This window comes from Rana temporaria, chromosome 1 (genome assembly GCF_905171775.1).
Source record: "Rana temporaria chromosome 1, aRanTem1.1, whole genome shotgun sequence".
NCBI classification, from domain to species: Eukaryota; Metazoa; Chordata; class Amphibia; order Anura; family Ranidae; genus Rana; species Rana temporaria.
This window is the reverse complement of record NC_053489.1, coordinates 453134180-453147668: the sequence shown is the minus strand read 5'-3', so window position 1 is coordinate 453147668 and position 13489 is coordinate 453134180. Positions and strand designations below refer to the sequence as shown.

The 13489-nt window shown below is 41.1% G+C and overlaps 1 protein-coding gene across 5 annotated transcripts in view; it reads right to left on the bottom strand.

Moving 5' to 3' along the window:
- USO1 (USO1 vesicle transport factor) overlaps positions 1-13489 on the bottom strand; it is a 118179-nt gene that overhangs the window by 42285 nt on the left and 62405 nt on the right. For all 5 annotated transcript variants that reach the window (XM_040327759.1, XM_040327780.1, XM_040327764.1 and 2 more), the window contains 3 exons: positions 11460-11600; positions 7296-7384; positions 5150-5304 (listed from right to left, as the gene is read on the bottom strand). In XM_040327759.1, the coding sequence (XP_040183693.1) occupies positions 5150-5304; positions 7296-7384; positions 11460-11600 (385 nt within the window). The remainder of the gene's footprint in view (positions 1-5149; positions 5305-7295; positions 7385-11459; positions 11601-13489) is intronic.

Sequence of the window (13489 nt, the reverse complement as noted above, 5' to 3'; positions counted from 1 at the left end):
CTGAAGTTAACGTAGTATTAAACCATTAAAGTCTAATGCCGCGTACACACCATCGTTTTCTGCGATGGAAAAATGCGACGCTTTATGTGCTTTAAAAAAAGTCATTTTTCAAACTTCAATTTGAACAACGACGTAGCATACACACCATCGCTTTTTCACAACGCTCTAGCACAGCGCAGTTCCGTCAATCACGCACGACGTCACTATAAAGGGTCGTTTCCATGCGGAAGACGGCCTCTTTTGCTGATATCGTGTTGCTGCGTGTTAGTAAAAGTTTGGTGAGATACGATTCGTGATTTTCAGTGACTGTGCTTTAAATTTCGTTTTCTTGTCTATAAGCTGAAAAACACCTTAACGAATGTGCTGATTCCATTCTGAACAGTCGTTTTACATGAATGAGCGCTGCCGTCTCCTAACTTGCTTCTGAGCATGCGCGGGCTTAAATCGACGTTTTTACGTACACACGGTCAATGTTTAGAACACAGAAAACGACGTCGGCCAAAAACGACACATAAAATTGAAGCATGCTTCAATTTTTTTCTGTCGTTTTTTAGAAGACATAAAACGACGTTTTTGCCCACACACGGTCAATTAAATTGACGTTTTTGAAAATGACGTTTTTTTCCATCGCAGAAAACGATGGTGTGTACGCGGCATAAGACATTGAGCAGTTTACAACTTTCAATGCTGCTGGCTCCTGTTCTCCTGGCGCTGCTTCCATAAACTTTGCCATCCAAGGTTTCAGAGCAGTGTGTTTCTGTTGATGCACACACAACATGTGTTCCAACAACCAGCATATTATTCAGCAGATTTAATTTATAATTTTTTAGATACCAAATACGATGTAGATCAGGGACGCTCAAACCTTTTGTAGAACGATGGCCACTTAAGTAATTTGGTAACTAGTCTGAGGCCACAACGAACTATGTGGCTTTTACAGCCCCCCAAAACCACAAATGTAAACAAGCCCTAATGCCCATTTCACACTGAGGCAGTGCGGAAATTACAGTGAATTAAGTGCGGTTTTCCCGCTACATTAAAATTGCACCCTGTTCATGCAATCCACTGCAGGTGTGTTAACACCCTGAAATCCATTTGCAAAACGCAGTGCGATTTGTAGAGTTGGACCGCATGTGTATTCACGTCCGATTCTGGTGCAGCAAAAAAAAAGTGTCCTGCGCTGTTTTGGTGCGGATGCAGTGTGATTTGGAATTCAGGGGAAAATGAGTGTCAGACCTCACTATTGTTACAGACTATTATCAAGGAAGCCACAACTGTAGCTGATCAAATGAAAGATTAAGCAAAGACTATTAATACTTGGTATTGAATCTAAATTCATTATATTAAGGTGCACTCAATTAAGCGCAAGTTTGATTTTCAGTGGGCCCATTCTTCAATCCCTTAATAACCACATATCGACCGCCGCACGCAGATATATCTCAAGAATATTCCGATTGCACACCTTCCGGCAAAATGGCCAAGAAGTAAAAGGGTGCTGAAACGATCACCGGCTGGGAACCGGAAAGTAAATCATATATATATATTCGCCAGCACACCAGGGATCATCTTAAAAAAACGTCCAAAAATTTAATGCATATCTGTTGATCCAAAAGAGCAACGTTTCGAGGCCACGCAGGACCTCTTCGTCAGGCAAAAGAAGATATATGTCGACAGAATGGCACGGGCAGGCAAAAGGACGTGTATATATACATCCCCTTTAAGAAGTGGCATTGTGGATGGGCAGCGCAGAAGCTCCATGACTCCGACCGTGGGTCCCGCGGACTCGATGTCCGCGGGCATACCCGCGATCGTGTCACAGTGCGGAAGAAGGGGGAAATGCTTATGTAAACAAGCATTTCCCCACTCTTCCTAGTGACAGGACAGTGTACACTGCTTCCTGTAATCGGAATCTGTGATCGCCATCGTGTCACACATAGCCCTGCCCCCCAACAGTTAGAACACATCCCTAGGCACACTTAACCCCTTCAGCGCCACCTAGTGGTTAACCCCTTTACTGACATTTTCACACTAATCAATGCATTTTTATAGCACCAATTGCTGTAAAAATGACAATGGTCCCAAAAATTTGTCAAAAGTGTCCAATGTGTCCGCCATAATGTCGCAGTCACGATAAAAAAAAAAAAAAAAGATCGCCGCCATTACTATAAAAAAGAAGAATAATAATAAAACGATCCCCTATTTTGTAGACGCTATAACTTTTGCGCAAACTGATCAATAAACGCTTATTGCGATTTTTTTTTACCAAAAATATACAGAAGAATATGTATCAGCCTAAACTGAGGAAATTTTTATATATATATATTTTTTTTTTTTTGGGGGGGGGGGGGGGATATTTATTATAGCAAAAAATATAATCTATTTTTGTTTATAACGCAAAAAAATAAAAACTGCAGAGGTGACCAAATACCACCAAAAGGAAGCACTATTTATGGAAAAAAAGAAGGACATCAATTTTGTTTGGAAGCCACGTCGCATGATCACATAAATGTCGGTTAAAGCAATGCAGTGCCGAATCGCAAAAAGTGGCCTGGTCTTTGACCAGCAAAATGGTCCGGGGCTTAAGTAGTTAAGGTTTCTATTTAACTCCTTCTATTGGCACTCTATATTAGGCTAACTACCCATCGCTTTTTCAATTGGTGCATTGGAGCTTGGATAGTTGGGCCACGTATCCTCTTTCTTGGTTCGGAAAAATCAATTCTGTGAAGATGAATATATTGCTTTGGCTACTTTATGGCTTTGCCTATAGCAATTCACAGACATAATTTATTGAGGCTCCAAAACAAGATTTCACAATTTAATTGGGGTGGTAAATGTCCTAGGATAAAACCCCATAATGATGTACATGCCCAAAACTCTTGGGGTTTTGGGTATCTCCTAGCCGGCACAAATTGCTCAGCTGGCCTATACCACTGCTGTGAGACCAATGCCACAATGGGTCTTGACTGAAGCATTGGCATGTCCCCAGCTACCCTTATGCAGATTTCTAGCAGGTTGTGTCTTCCTATATTGTGCCCTACCTGGTCGTACTCATTGAGGGCTAGGCAGCCCCTCTCTTCTCCTCACACCCCTTGGCTCCAGTGTTTGATAACCCGGAGTTTGAGCCAGGGATGCATTTTTTGGTGGATAAATAAAGGTTTCCTACAAATTGGCGATTTCTTAAATGGTGACAAACCGTATACTTTAGCTCATTTTCAGGATGTCCTGCATATGAACTCTGATGCCCTGTACACACGATCGGTTCTTCCGATGAAAACGGTCTGATGGATTTTTTCATCAGATATCCGATGAAGCTGACTTTCATCAGTCTTGCCTACACACCATCAGTTAAAAAAACGATCGTGTCAGAACGCGGTGACGCAAAACACAACAACGTGCTGAGAAAAACAAAAGTTCAATGCTTCCGAGCATGCGTCGACTTTTAACCGATGGATTTCCCCACAGACAATCGTTTTTTTCTATCGTTTTTTTAACCATCAGATAATTTTAAAACAGGTTCTACGTTTCTTTCACCGATTGGAAAAAAACTGATGGGGCCCACACACGATCGGTTCGTCTGATGAAAACGGTCCATCAGACCGTTTTCATCAGACGAACCGATCGTGTGTACGTGGCATGAGCGATTTGCAGATTTCCTGGGATTTGTCGGATTGGCAGGACATAGCAAATGACTTGTGTAAGATTTCAATCAATATCATCTTGATAGAATCTAATTTTAAAACTCTTCTATGCTGGTATTTAGTACCAACTAGGATAGCGAAGGTGCACCCGGCTGCGTCTCCGAATTGTTTCCATCGATGCGGACAGCCAGGAACGATGTTTCATGTGTGGTGGCAATGCGCCAAAGTGTCCTGGTTTTGGATAAGAATTTTTAACCTCATACTCTCGGTCACAGATGTCAATCTTACTAGGATTCCAGAAACAGCCTTGTCATACTATATCTGCTTTTAGCAGCAAGAAACGTTAAAGCGTGTTGTTGGAAAACAGCTGTGGTGCACCTACAGTAGGTTATGTTAACCATAAATTGAACTGGATTATGATGAATGATAAACTGACCTGTACCCTCCATAATAATATCACAAAATTTCCCCAAACCTGGGACCCCTGGATTAAGTACATCTCTCCTGTGGACTGAGAGTGGATGGACCTCATCATCTCTTAGGCCCCGTACACACGAGAGGATTATCCGCTGGAAACGGTCCTCCGGACCGTTCCCGCGGATAAATCCTCTGGCGGATTTTGATCTGATGGTTGTACTAACCATCAGATCGAAATCTGCGCGGAATCCATCCGCGGTGACCTGTCGCGCCGTCGCCGCGATGATGACGCGGCGACGTGCGCGACGCTGGAAGGTAAAGACTTCCACGCATGCGTCGAATCATTACGACGCATGCGAGGAAGGGGATCGGACGGATTGATCCGGTGAGTCTGTACAGACCACCGGATCAATCCGCTGGACAGGATTCCAGCGGATAGATTTCTTAGCATGCTAAGAAATTTTTATCCGCTGGAAATCCATCGGCCCGAAAAATATCCGCGGATAAATATCCGCTGGGCCATACACACCACAGGATCTATCCGCTGGAACTGATCTGCGGATAAATCCCAGCGGATAGATCCGGTGGTGTGTACGAGGCCCTAGGCTACTGGGACACCCTCTCTACTATTTATTTTCTTTCCTCGTTTTCTAACCTCTCCTATGTATTCTGTTGGATTTGAACCAATTGTATCCTAGCAGCCATTGAGGGTGCAGTGGTGCCTTAGGGGCACTTTTTTAAGGATAGGAGCACGTATGCCTTTATTTTCATATATATGGACCCGTTAGGCCTGGATAGGTTCCAGTTTATACCTTGCACATGCTATATGACAGGTGCTTTTATTAATGCGATGTTTGGCCTGCTCACAGGGTGGGTTTAAAAGGAATAAAAATTGACACCGACAATTACATAACGCACACCTCTCTATTCGTAGGAGAAGTTTCTTTTGTTCAACTATATGTTCCTCACTCTTTGTAACCACAACATTTATGGAACATATGCTTTGTAGTGCTGAAAATTGTAATAAACAGACTGAAATATAAGTTCATTATATCACCATGCAGGAAAAAGGAACATGCAGACAAAAGCATTACCATCAATAGTTGAGGGCAGAAGAGTTGCTACGATTTCCGCTTGACCCTTTTGGTTCTTGTAGAGGAAGCACTGAAAGCAGTATAAAACGGCGCATCTCAAAACAAAAGGCTGTCTTTCATTCACCATGGACATCAAAAGCACGACAATTGCAGGTCTTTAAAAAAGTACAAAAAAAAAGAAGAAGAAATAAATGTTCCAATTTTCGGCAGGAATTTCCTGTAACTGTATTCAAATTTCTAACATTAAAAATAACTTGTTGCTGGATTTCATAAAGACTGGTGCAGAAAGATTTTTCAGAAGTGTCTCTGAAAGGTATTCTAAGTGGTGCAATGTGCGCCAACTTTATGTACCTGTCTAGAACTTGTACTTGACTCAGGCTGCGCTACTTTTAAAATGCACAAGAGACAGTTTCGCAAAATCAGTCTAAGGCCAGATTCTTTCTGTACACCAAAGGAGACTTGGTCTTAATTGGCTCCACTTTTGTAAGGTACAAAGTGATGGTTTTTCTTTTCAGAATTTGGCGCATTTGATGTAGAAATGGAACATTTTGGAACTACATAAATTTGGTGTTGCGGATACTGGCTGGCAGCACTGGTCTGGTGGCATTGTACTGCTGTGGCGGTGATCAGAGGTAATGGCTTGCAGAACTGACATACAGTGATATCAGAGCAGCCAGCCATTGCACATGATCACTGCCACAGCGGTACAATGTAACCATAGTGACTAGTGGTGCAACGGATCGTCACCAATCCGTGATCCGAACGGGTCACCCTGCTCGGATCGGCACACCACGCGATCTGCGGAGCTTCGGCCTAGCTTCCGAGCGACGGCCATCTTGGTACACAGCAGCTGTCTCACATCGGGAAGTGACGTTTCATCGCCGCCATCTTGCTCCACCCCACACTCCTGCACAGTAATGATAGCGAGAAGGGGGCAAGCGGACATCTTGTTACACCCAACAGAGTTTTAGATTTCAGTTATTTTCAACACAAAACAAAGCTTATATGCTTAAATACAGTATTTGGAAATCCAACGGACTGTTTACATGTTAAATTTCAAAAGCAGCAGCAAACCTTACATGCTTGGTACCGTGATGTGACAGAACACCTCTGATTTTCACATTTAGTTAAATGTGAAAATTAGAGGTGTTCTGTCACATTAGCAAGCATGTAAGGTCAGCAGGTTTGCTGCTTTTAAAATTTAACATGTAAACCGTCCGTCAGATTTACGTACACTGTATTTAAGCATCTAAGCTCCGTTTTGTGTTGAAAATAACTGAAATCTAAAACTTTGGTGGGTGTAACTAGATTTGTCTTTGTGTTTTGTTTGCTGATCCGAAAAAATGATCCGATCCGTGACTCTGATCCGATCCGTGAGCTTTTTGATCCGTTGCACCCCTAATAGTGACACTGCACATGCTCTGGTGACCGTATGAATAAAAAAAAAAAAAGATATAATTTTATTTTACATGTTGCACCAGAACAGTGCCCTACTTTGGGGGGGGTGATACACTTTGATTGCTTTTACAGTGATCATCACTGTAATAAGCAATCCATAATACTGTTCATTCATAAAACCTTAGCTGGTTACTGTGATGCTGTAATGGTCACAGCTATCACATGATACAGGACTGCTGTGAGTGGCCCAGGTACCATGTGATCACTGTAACCAATTACAGAGATCACACAGTAGTAAGCAAGGCATCATGAATGACAGCCTTCTTTAGTACTGTAACTGTGATCACTGTAATTTGATTCCAAAGCCACTCACAAAAAAGGACACAGCGCCCACAGATTGCACTGCTGCACGCCGAATGGGGTATGCAAAACACATGGTTTTCGGAACTAGAGAAACCGCCTGGCCGAAAGTAAATAAATAGCTGGGCAGAAAGTGATTAATTACCGTTATACAATGCTGCTTTTAAAGTAAGCATTTCTACCATTGATACCAATCATTGCTGCTGGTACAGGATTACTTGTAAAAGTGCATGATGATCAGCAGGTTACACAGTAACATGCAGAGAGACTTTTCATATTAAACCCATGGGGGCCTGACCCTACTCTATTGAGCCCAATGCAATGCCATTTAGAAGAACATCAAAGTCATGTATAAACCTAATCAACAAAAAAAGTTTTCAATGATTACCTTGGTGGATTTGATGGAGCGTTTACAGATGCAAAATAGTCTTGGTTAATTTGGCTTCCCCTTATTACCTCAGACACTGTGTTTATGGTCTGTCGAGTATAAATTTAAAAAAGAATAGTCACCATGGGATGTAAAAAAAAATCGCATAGCATTGCATTTAGAAACACTTAGTGAACAATCAGATTACCAAACCAATATTCCGAAATAACCTTCAAAGATCATAAATCCAATACAAATATTTGCTGTCAAAATCATGAAAGGAAGACGTTTTCCCATGTAAAGGGGGCTGCGCCCGCAATGCATGGGTCAACTGTTGATTTTGTCTAAGGAGGAGGAAGCTTAGTCGAAACATCGCTCCCCTACGGTCGAGCGGGGGACTGTTCCTGGTCTATGGAGCCTGCTCTGGGCTTCATGTCGTCAGCAACATCCCACAACTGAAGACCACTGTAGTACGGGAGTGCTGGACCGGTCTTGTGCTAGAATGATTGGAGGATTAGGTAAATCTCCTTTTTCCTCTCTCCTGGACAAAAACCAGAAGTTTACGGGCATAGCGCCCAGGGCTGTGGAGTTGGTAGATAAATGTTCCGACTCCGACTCCTCGACTCCGACTCCTCTGTATTAATATGCGAATGTATTTTATACATTCCTTGAGGGAAAGAAACGCAACCTACCACCAGTGTCATCTTAAGAGCATTATAGGCCCCCGGGCAATACAGTGCACTGGGGCCCTGTCTACACAATTACGCACAAGAATTACTGACAAAAATCATAACATTTACTGGCAGAACCACATTTTTTACTGCCACTGCAAAAAAAGGTACCTAAAATTACAGTTTTCAGTGCCCAACAATGCAAATGTCAGTATTTAAACTATAAACATATAGTGCTATTAGAAATGTGTTTAAGTTAAACAAAAGTAAAAAAAAAAAAATGTCTTCATTGACATGAAGGTCAGGTTACTATAACCCAGCCAGCACAGAGTTTCCTCTTACATCAGAGTCTGCAGGATTCCCCCTTACAGTGAAAGGGAACTCTTATGTAAAGGGGAACGCTGCAGATCATGATCTAAGGGGGGAACTCCGATGTGGAGGGGGGCTATGGTGACCAGAGACAACCTTATATCAGAGTCCACTGCTTTCTCTTACCCACTTACATCAGGGTCCGCAGACTGAGTTCCCCCTTGCATTGTAAGGGGGAATCCTGCAGACTCTGATGTGGGGGGTACTCTGGTGACCAGAGACCACCTTCCTTAGATTAAATACACTAAGGTAAGGGGGGTCACTAATATAGGAGGGGGAACCTTTATATCAGTGCCCCCTTACATTTTTGCATTCACTCCCCCCTTACATCAGCAACCCCCCGCACTCGTGGAGGACCGGATCTTCTCTGTGATTTCCGCGAACTGGGCATGGGCAGTTCTAACCCTTCACTCTCCATAATTTTTTACTGGGGTTGCTGGGCAGCCGGTGGAGCCCCCCAGGCAAGCGGGGCCCCCGGGCAACTGCCCAGCGTGCCCAATGGAAAAGATGGCCCTGCCTACCACAGGACTACTGGCTGCGAAGCCAACAGTCTACTGTATTGCACAGTTTAAGCAAAAGACAAACACAATGAAAACAAAGTTTTATAAAAAAAAAAATATATTAATCAATCAAGTGGCTGGATAGTAGCAGCAGGCATAAACATCAGGAACAGGATCTTTACCAGTTCAAAAATACAAACCACATTCTTTGGTTGTTTTAGAACAAAAACAAAGCTTATCTATAATGAACCAAAAACAAAATCTGTAAAACCTAGAAATGGTTTATATTAATCTTGAAATGTAGTTATAGGCTTAGCAAATGCAAATCAATTCAATGTAGAGTTCTAAGGAAGAGAATTGCCTCTGCCAGATCCTCTTTCATAGAGGCTCTTAAGTCAGACTTTATTATTTTTAGGGCTGAAAATAATCTTTCGACACTGACTTGGGTGGGTGGCATTGCAGTAACTATTCTGGCCACATCACTAACGATCTCTGGATAAACAAGGATGGCTTCTTCAACAGTTAGTTTTGATGAGCGATCATACTTTTCAACTTCTTTTAGTGCTTTATAAAACTCCTGTTGGAATTTTTTTTTTAATTCCAATCTAAATTTAGTAGGAGTCGGAGTCGGTGCATTGTTTGCCGACTCCGACTCCAGGTACCCAAAATTTCCCCCGACTCCGACTCCTCGACTCCGACTCCACAGCCCTGATAGCGCCACTGCATGGTGAAACTTTTTTTGCCCAGAGGTGGGCTTTAAGATAGAGGAATTAACTGGAAGATCTAGAATAATAATAGAATATAGAACATGACCAAATCTGGAGTCTGGCAGCAGTACCTTAAACCACAAAGGTGCAACTCAGAGATTTTGTGATTTATGGGTAAAATTGTCATATTCGCAATATCAAGGAAATAAGAAAAAAAAAGTGTGTAAATCACTTTCGAGATCCATGTAAAAACACATGCAATTAGAGCTAAATAGAATCATATTGTTCAGTGAGATTTCAACAACAAATAGATAGCAGCAAAGGCAAGAAAAAAGACACTTCTTTGTATGTTTTTTTTGTTTTGTTTTATTTTAGCTTTTATTCTACAAAATTGAATTGTCAAGTAAAGAATAAGAACACCCAGCCAGGTAGACATTATGGCTCTTTAATCCAGGACATAAGTAGCTATCTGCAAGGTCCAGATGTTCTTTATGTAATGCCAACAACAAACTTTTTTGAACTACTTTAAAATGAACTTGTGTCAAAACTATGCACACTAAAAGTATTTACATATTTTGAACAAACAGTAAAAGCTCTTTAACCCCCCCCAGTGACATTGCTGCATTTTTTAGCACCACAGCATAGGGTAGCCTATTTATTTCAATAAACTGCTCTACGCACACGGAAAGAAGCTTCGGAACCTTTTTCAGCATTGAGCTAGCCATGGTTGAGGTACCATTAACACATTAATTAATGGCACCGCAAGCATGACATGTTTTCGTACATTTCGGCACACATTCTCAGAACGTGCAGGTGTGAATGCAGGCTGAGATAAGCCTGTGTAGCTATAGGCATTGTAGAGAAACTTATCTTCAAAATGCAAAAGAGAGGTCCTGAAATCTTACCTCTTTTCCCATTTCTTTCAATTATACTTTGTTATGTATGAAGTTGAATAGCAGGAGTTTATGTATATGTATTCTGCTGCATATTTTTGGTTAAAAAAATTCCAATAGGCGTATATTTATTGGTTTTGCACAAAAGTTACAGTGTCTACAAATTATGGCATATTTATTTATTTGTATTTATTTTTACTAGTAATGGTGGCGATCGGCAACTAAAGTGGAACTCCGATATTGCGACAGACATTCGGACACAAACTGACACTTTTTGGGGACCAGTGACACTAATACAGTGATCAGTGCTAAAAAAAATATGCACTGTCACTGTACTAATGATACTGTCTGAAAATTAGTTAACATCAGGGGCGAGCAAAGGGTTAACTATGTTCCAAGCAAATGTTTTTCTACTGTGTGGGAGGTGCTTTTACTAGGGGAAGGCATGGATCCATGTCCCTGCTTTACAGGAACACAGGATCCATGCCTTCCCTATTGAAAGACTGACATTCAGCGGAATCAAAAGACATCAGGTCCGCTGTGATCAGAAAGCAGCCAGCAGCACGCATGCGCAGCCCCAACCCAGAAGAGCGGATGATGTATATATATATATATATATATACACATATGCGATCCGGAGCAGAGGCTGCTGTAGGGTGGCCCTTATGTGGTAAAGGAGCAATTATGAATATGAATTATGCATACTTCAGTGGTGATCGTCTTTTTATATATATATATATATATATATATATATATATATATATATATATATATATATATATATATATATATATATATATATATATATATAAATAAAATACATTTTGTTTTTATGCATAAAGTGTGTTATCTCTGGGAAAGTTTATGCACTTTTAAAAGTCCAAAATGTTCCTTCTGTTTGTGAGTATAGTGATCAGGGATGTGGTGCATGGGGCATCAATCAACACCTTACATTATCTACATATTTAGGAACACTAAATACATGTTAAAAGCAAAATCACAAACATGTATAGTGTATGTTGAGAATTTAAAGTAAAGAAAATACCTCTGTTAGAATGTCAGCAGGAACACCTGTTGCCATTAAGATGATGCAAAGCTGCTGTAGCAAACCACACTGGTACATGACCTTCTGGCAACTGCTAGTGGCACCAGGCGGATTCATTGGAGACACCAGAACCCGAACCAGCTAGAAACATTAAAGTTAGTTAAGACAGGAATGTGTTTATACATTGAAGTATTCATATTAGGTTATGCACATTTACCAAACCTTTGCATTCACATGTAATGAGAATGATAAACTGAAGGGAAATATCTTGTAGTACTACAGTCCTAAGCTTAGGTCTCGCAGAAGCCCTATTGGCAAACAGTTTTATGTTGTGCCTTTCTTTTGATTTTATGCTCAAGATTACTTCCACATTTTAAAAACATTTTGTCAGGTTCTGCAATATATGCAATGCAGCGTGCTCTCTAAACAAATCAAATATAATGTATATAAACACAAAAACAGTATTCACTTTTTACATCATAGACATACAGCTCTACTAGCAAAATTAAATCCCTGAGTATTCTGAAACCTCCCATGCATAATAATCTCCAATAGGATAAAGTGATGGGTAAAGTAGTTATTCCTGCGCTACAGTGGAAACTATGTGCGCAGAGGGTAAAGATGCGGCAACTACCATATGGGCCAACCACTACCCACAGTGAGACATGGAAAAAAATCAAGAGATGGTGTTGCGCTCCAATAGCATAGAATGGTGTAATTGGTAAAATGTATAAATAACCAAAATAATATAATTGATAAATGAATGAGCAAATATGCAAATAGACTGACTGACAGGTAAAAATCGCTATAAATGCTAAAATAAGGTGCATCCAAAGGTGTACTGAATGAATGTGCAAACGGTGCAGATAAGGTGACTTGGGTGCATAAATAAAATCACAACGTAAAGATAATAATATATGCAGTCACAGAGGAACTCGCAGGATGGTGTTATGCTCCAATCAAAATGAATACCTGGACATGATATACAACAATGATGGATGAATAAAACAGTGAACTGAATAAGAGTGCAAATACATACAAATAGGTGACTGTATAATGTATGTAAAATCACATCATATGAATGGTGGATGGAACCCCAAGATTGTCCAATTGTTACAAAGTGTAAATGGTGCAACTGCGACTCAGTCCAAGAGGTGAAGAAATTGCAAGGTGCAAGTAGAGTGCTGGGTGCAGAAATAGAATCGTAGCATAAAGATAATATATGCAGTCGCAGAGGAAATCGCAGGATGGTGTTATGCTCCCATCAACATGAATGACTGAACATAACTGATATACACCAATGATGGATGATGCAACTGCGACTCAGTTATGTATATCAGTGTATATCAGTTATGTTCAGGCATTCATGTTGATGGGAGCATAAGACCATCCTGTGATTTCCTCTGCGACTGCATATATTATTATGTTTACGTTGCGATTCTATTTCTGCACCCAGCATTTCTAAAAAACTGGGAAAACGCATTGACTCGAGTATAAGCCTAGGGTGTCCATCTGCATGCCTCACTGTGCCCATGACTAGACTGACGTTTAACATGAAAGTCTATAGAAAGGGTGCCCGGCTTTGAACAATTGGTGCTCCCCAGCCGTAGGTCCCCCAGACAACAAACTTTGCACACTTGTAGAGGAAGAGTGGGGTGCCAACTTTGGGCCGTTACTGGGTCCTCAAAGTCCGGGAGATCAGGCGCAAAAAGGTGACTTGAGTATAAGCCGAGGGGGGCATTTTCTGCACAAAAAAATTTGCTGAAAAACTCGGCTTATACGGTATATATAAAAGTGACCTTACTTAAGAAAATATCTACAAAAAAAACACAGTGTATTGTTGTAAACTACCATCAATCTTGGGGGCCGAAAGGCTTAGGCCTGCCCAGGATGGTTCGAAATTAGGCTGGTTCCTGTTGAAACGGTCAAATTTCGATCTGTCTATGGCTGGCTTTAATATCATGGAATTCCTAAATAGGAGACTCCCTGTGTATATAAATACATTGAATGCACGGAAACAAATATAGCCA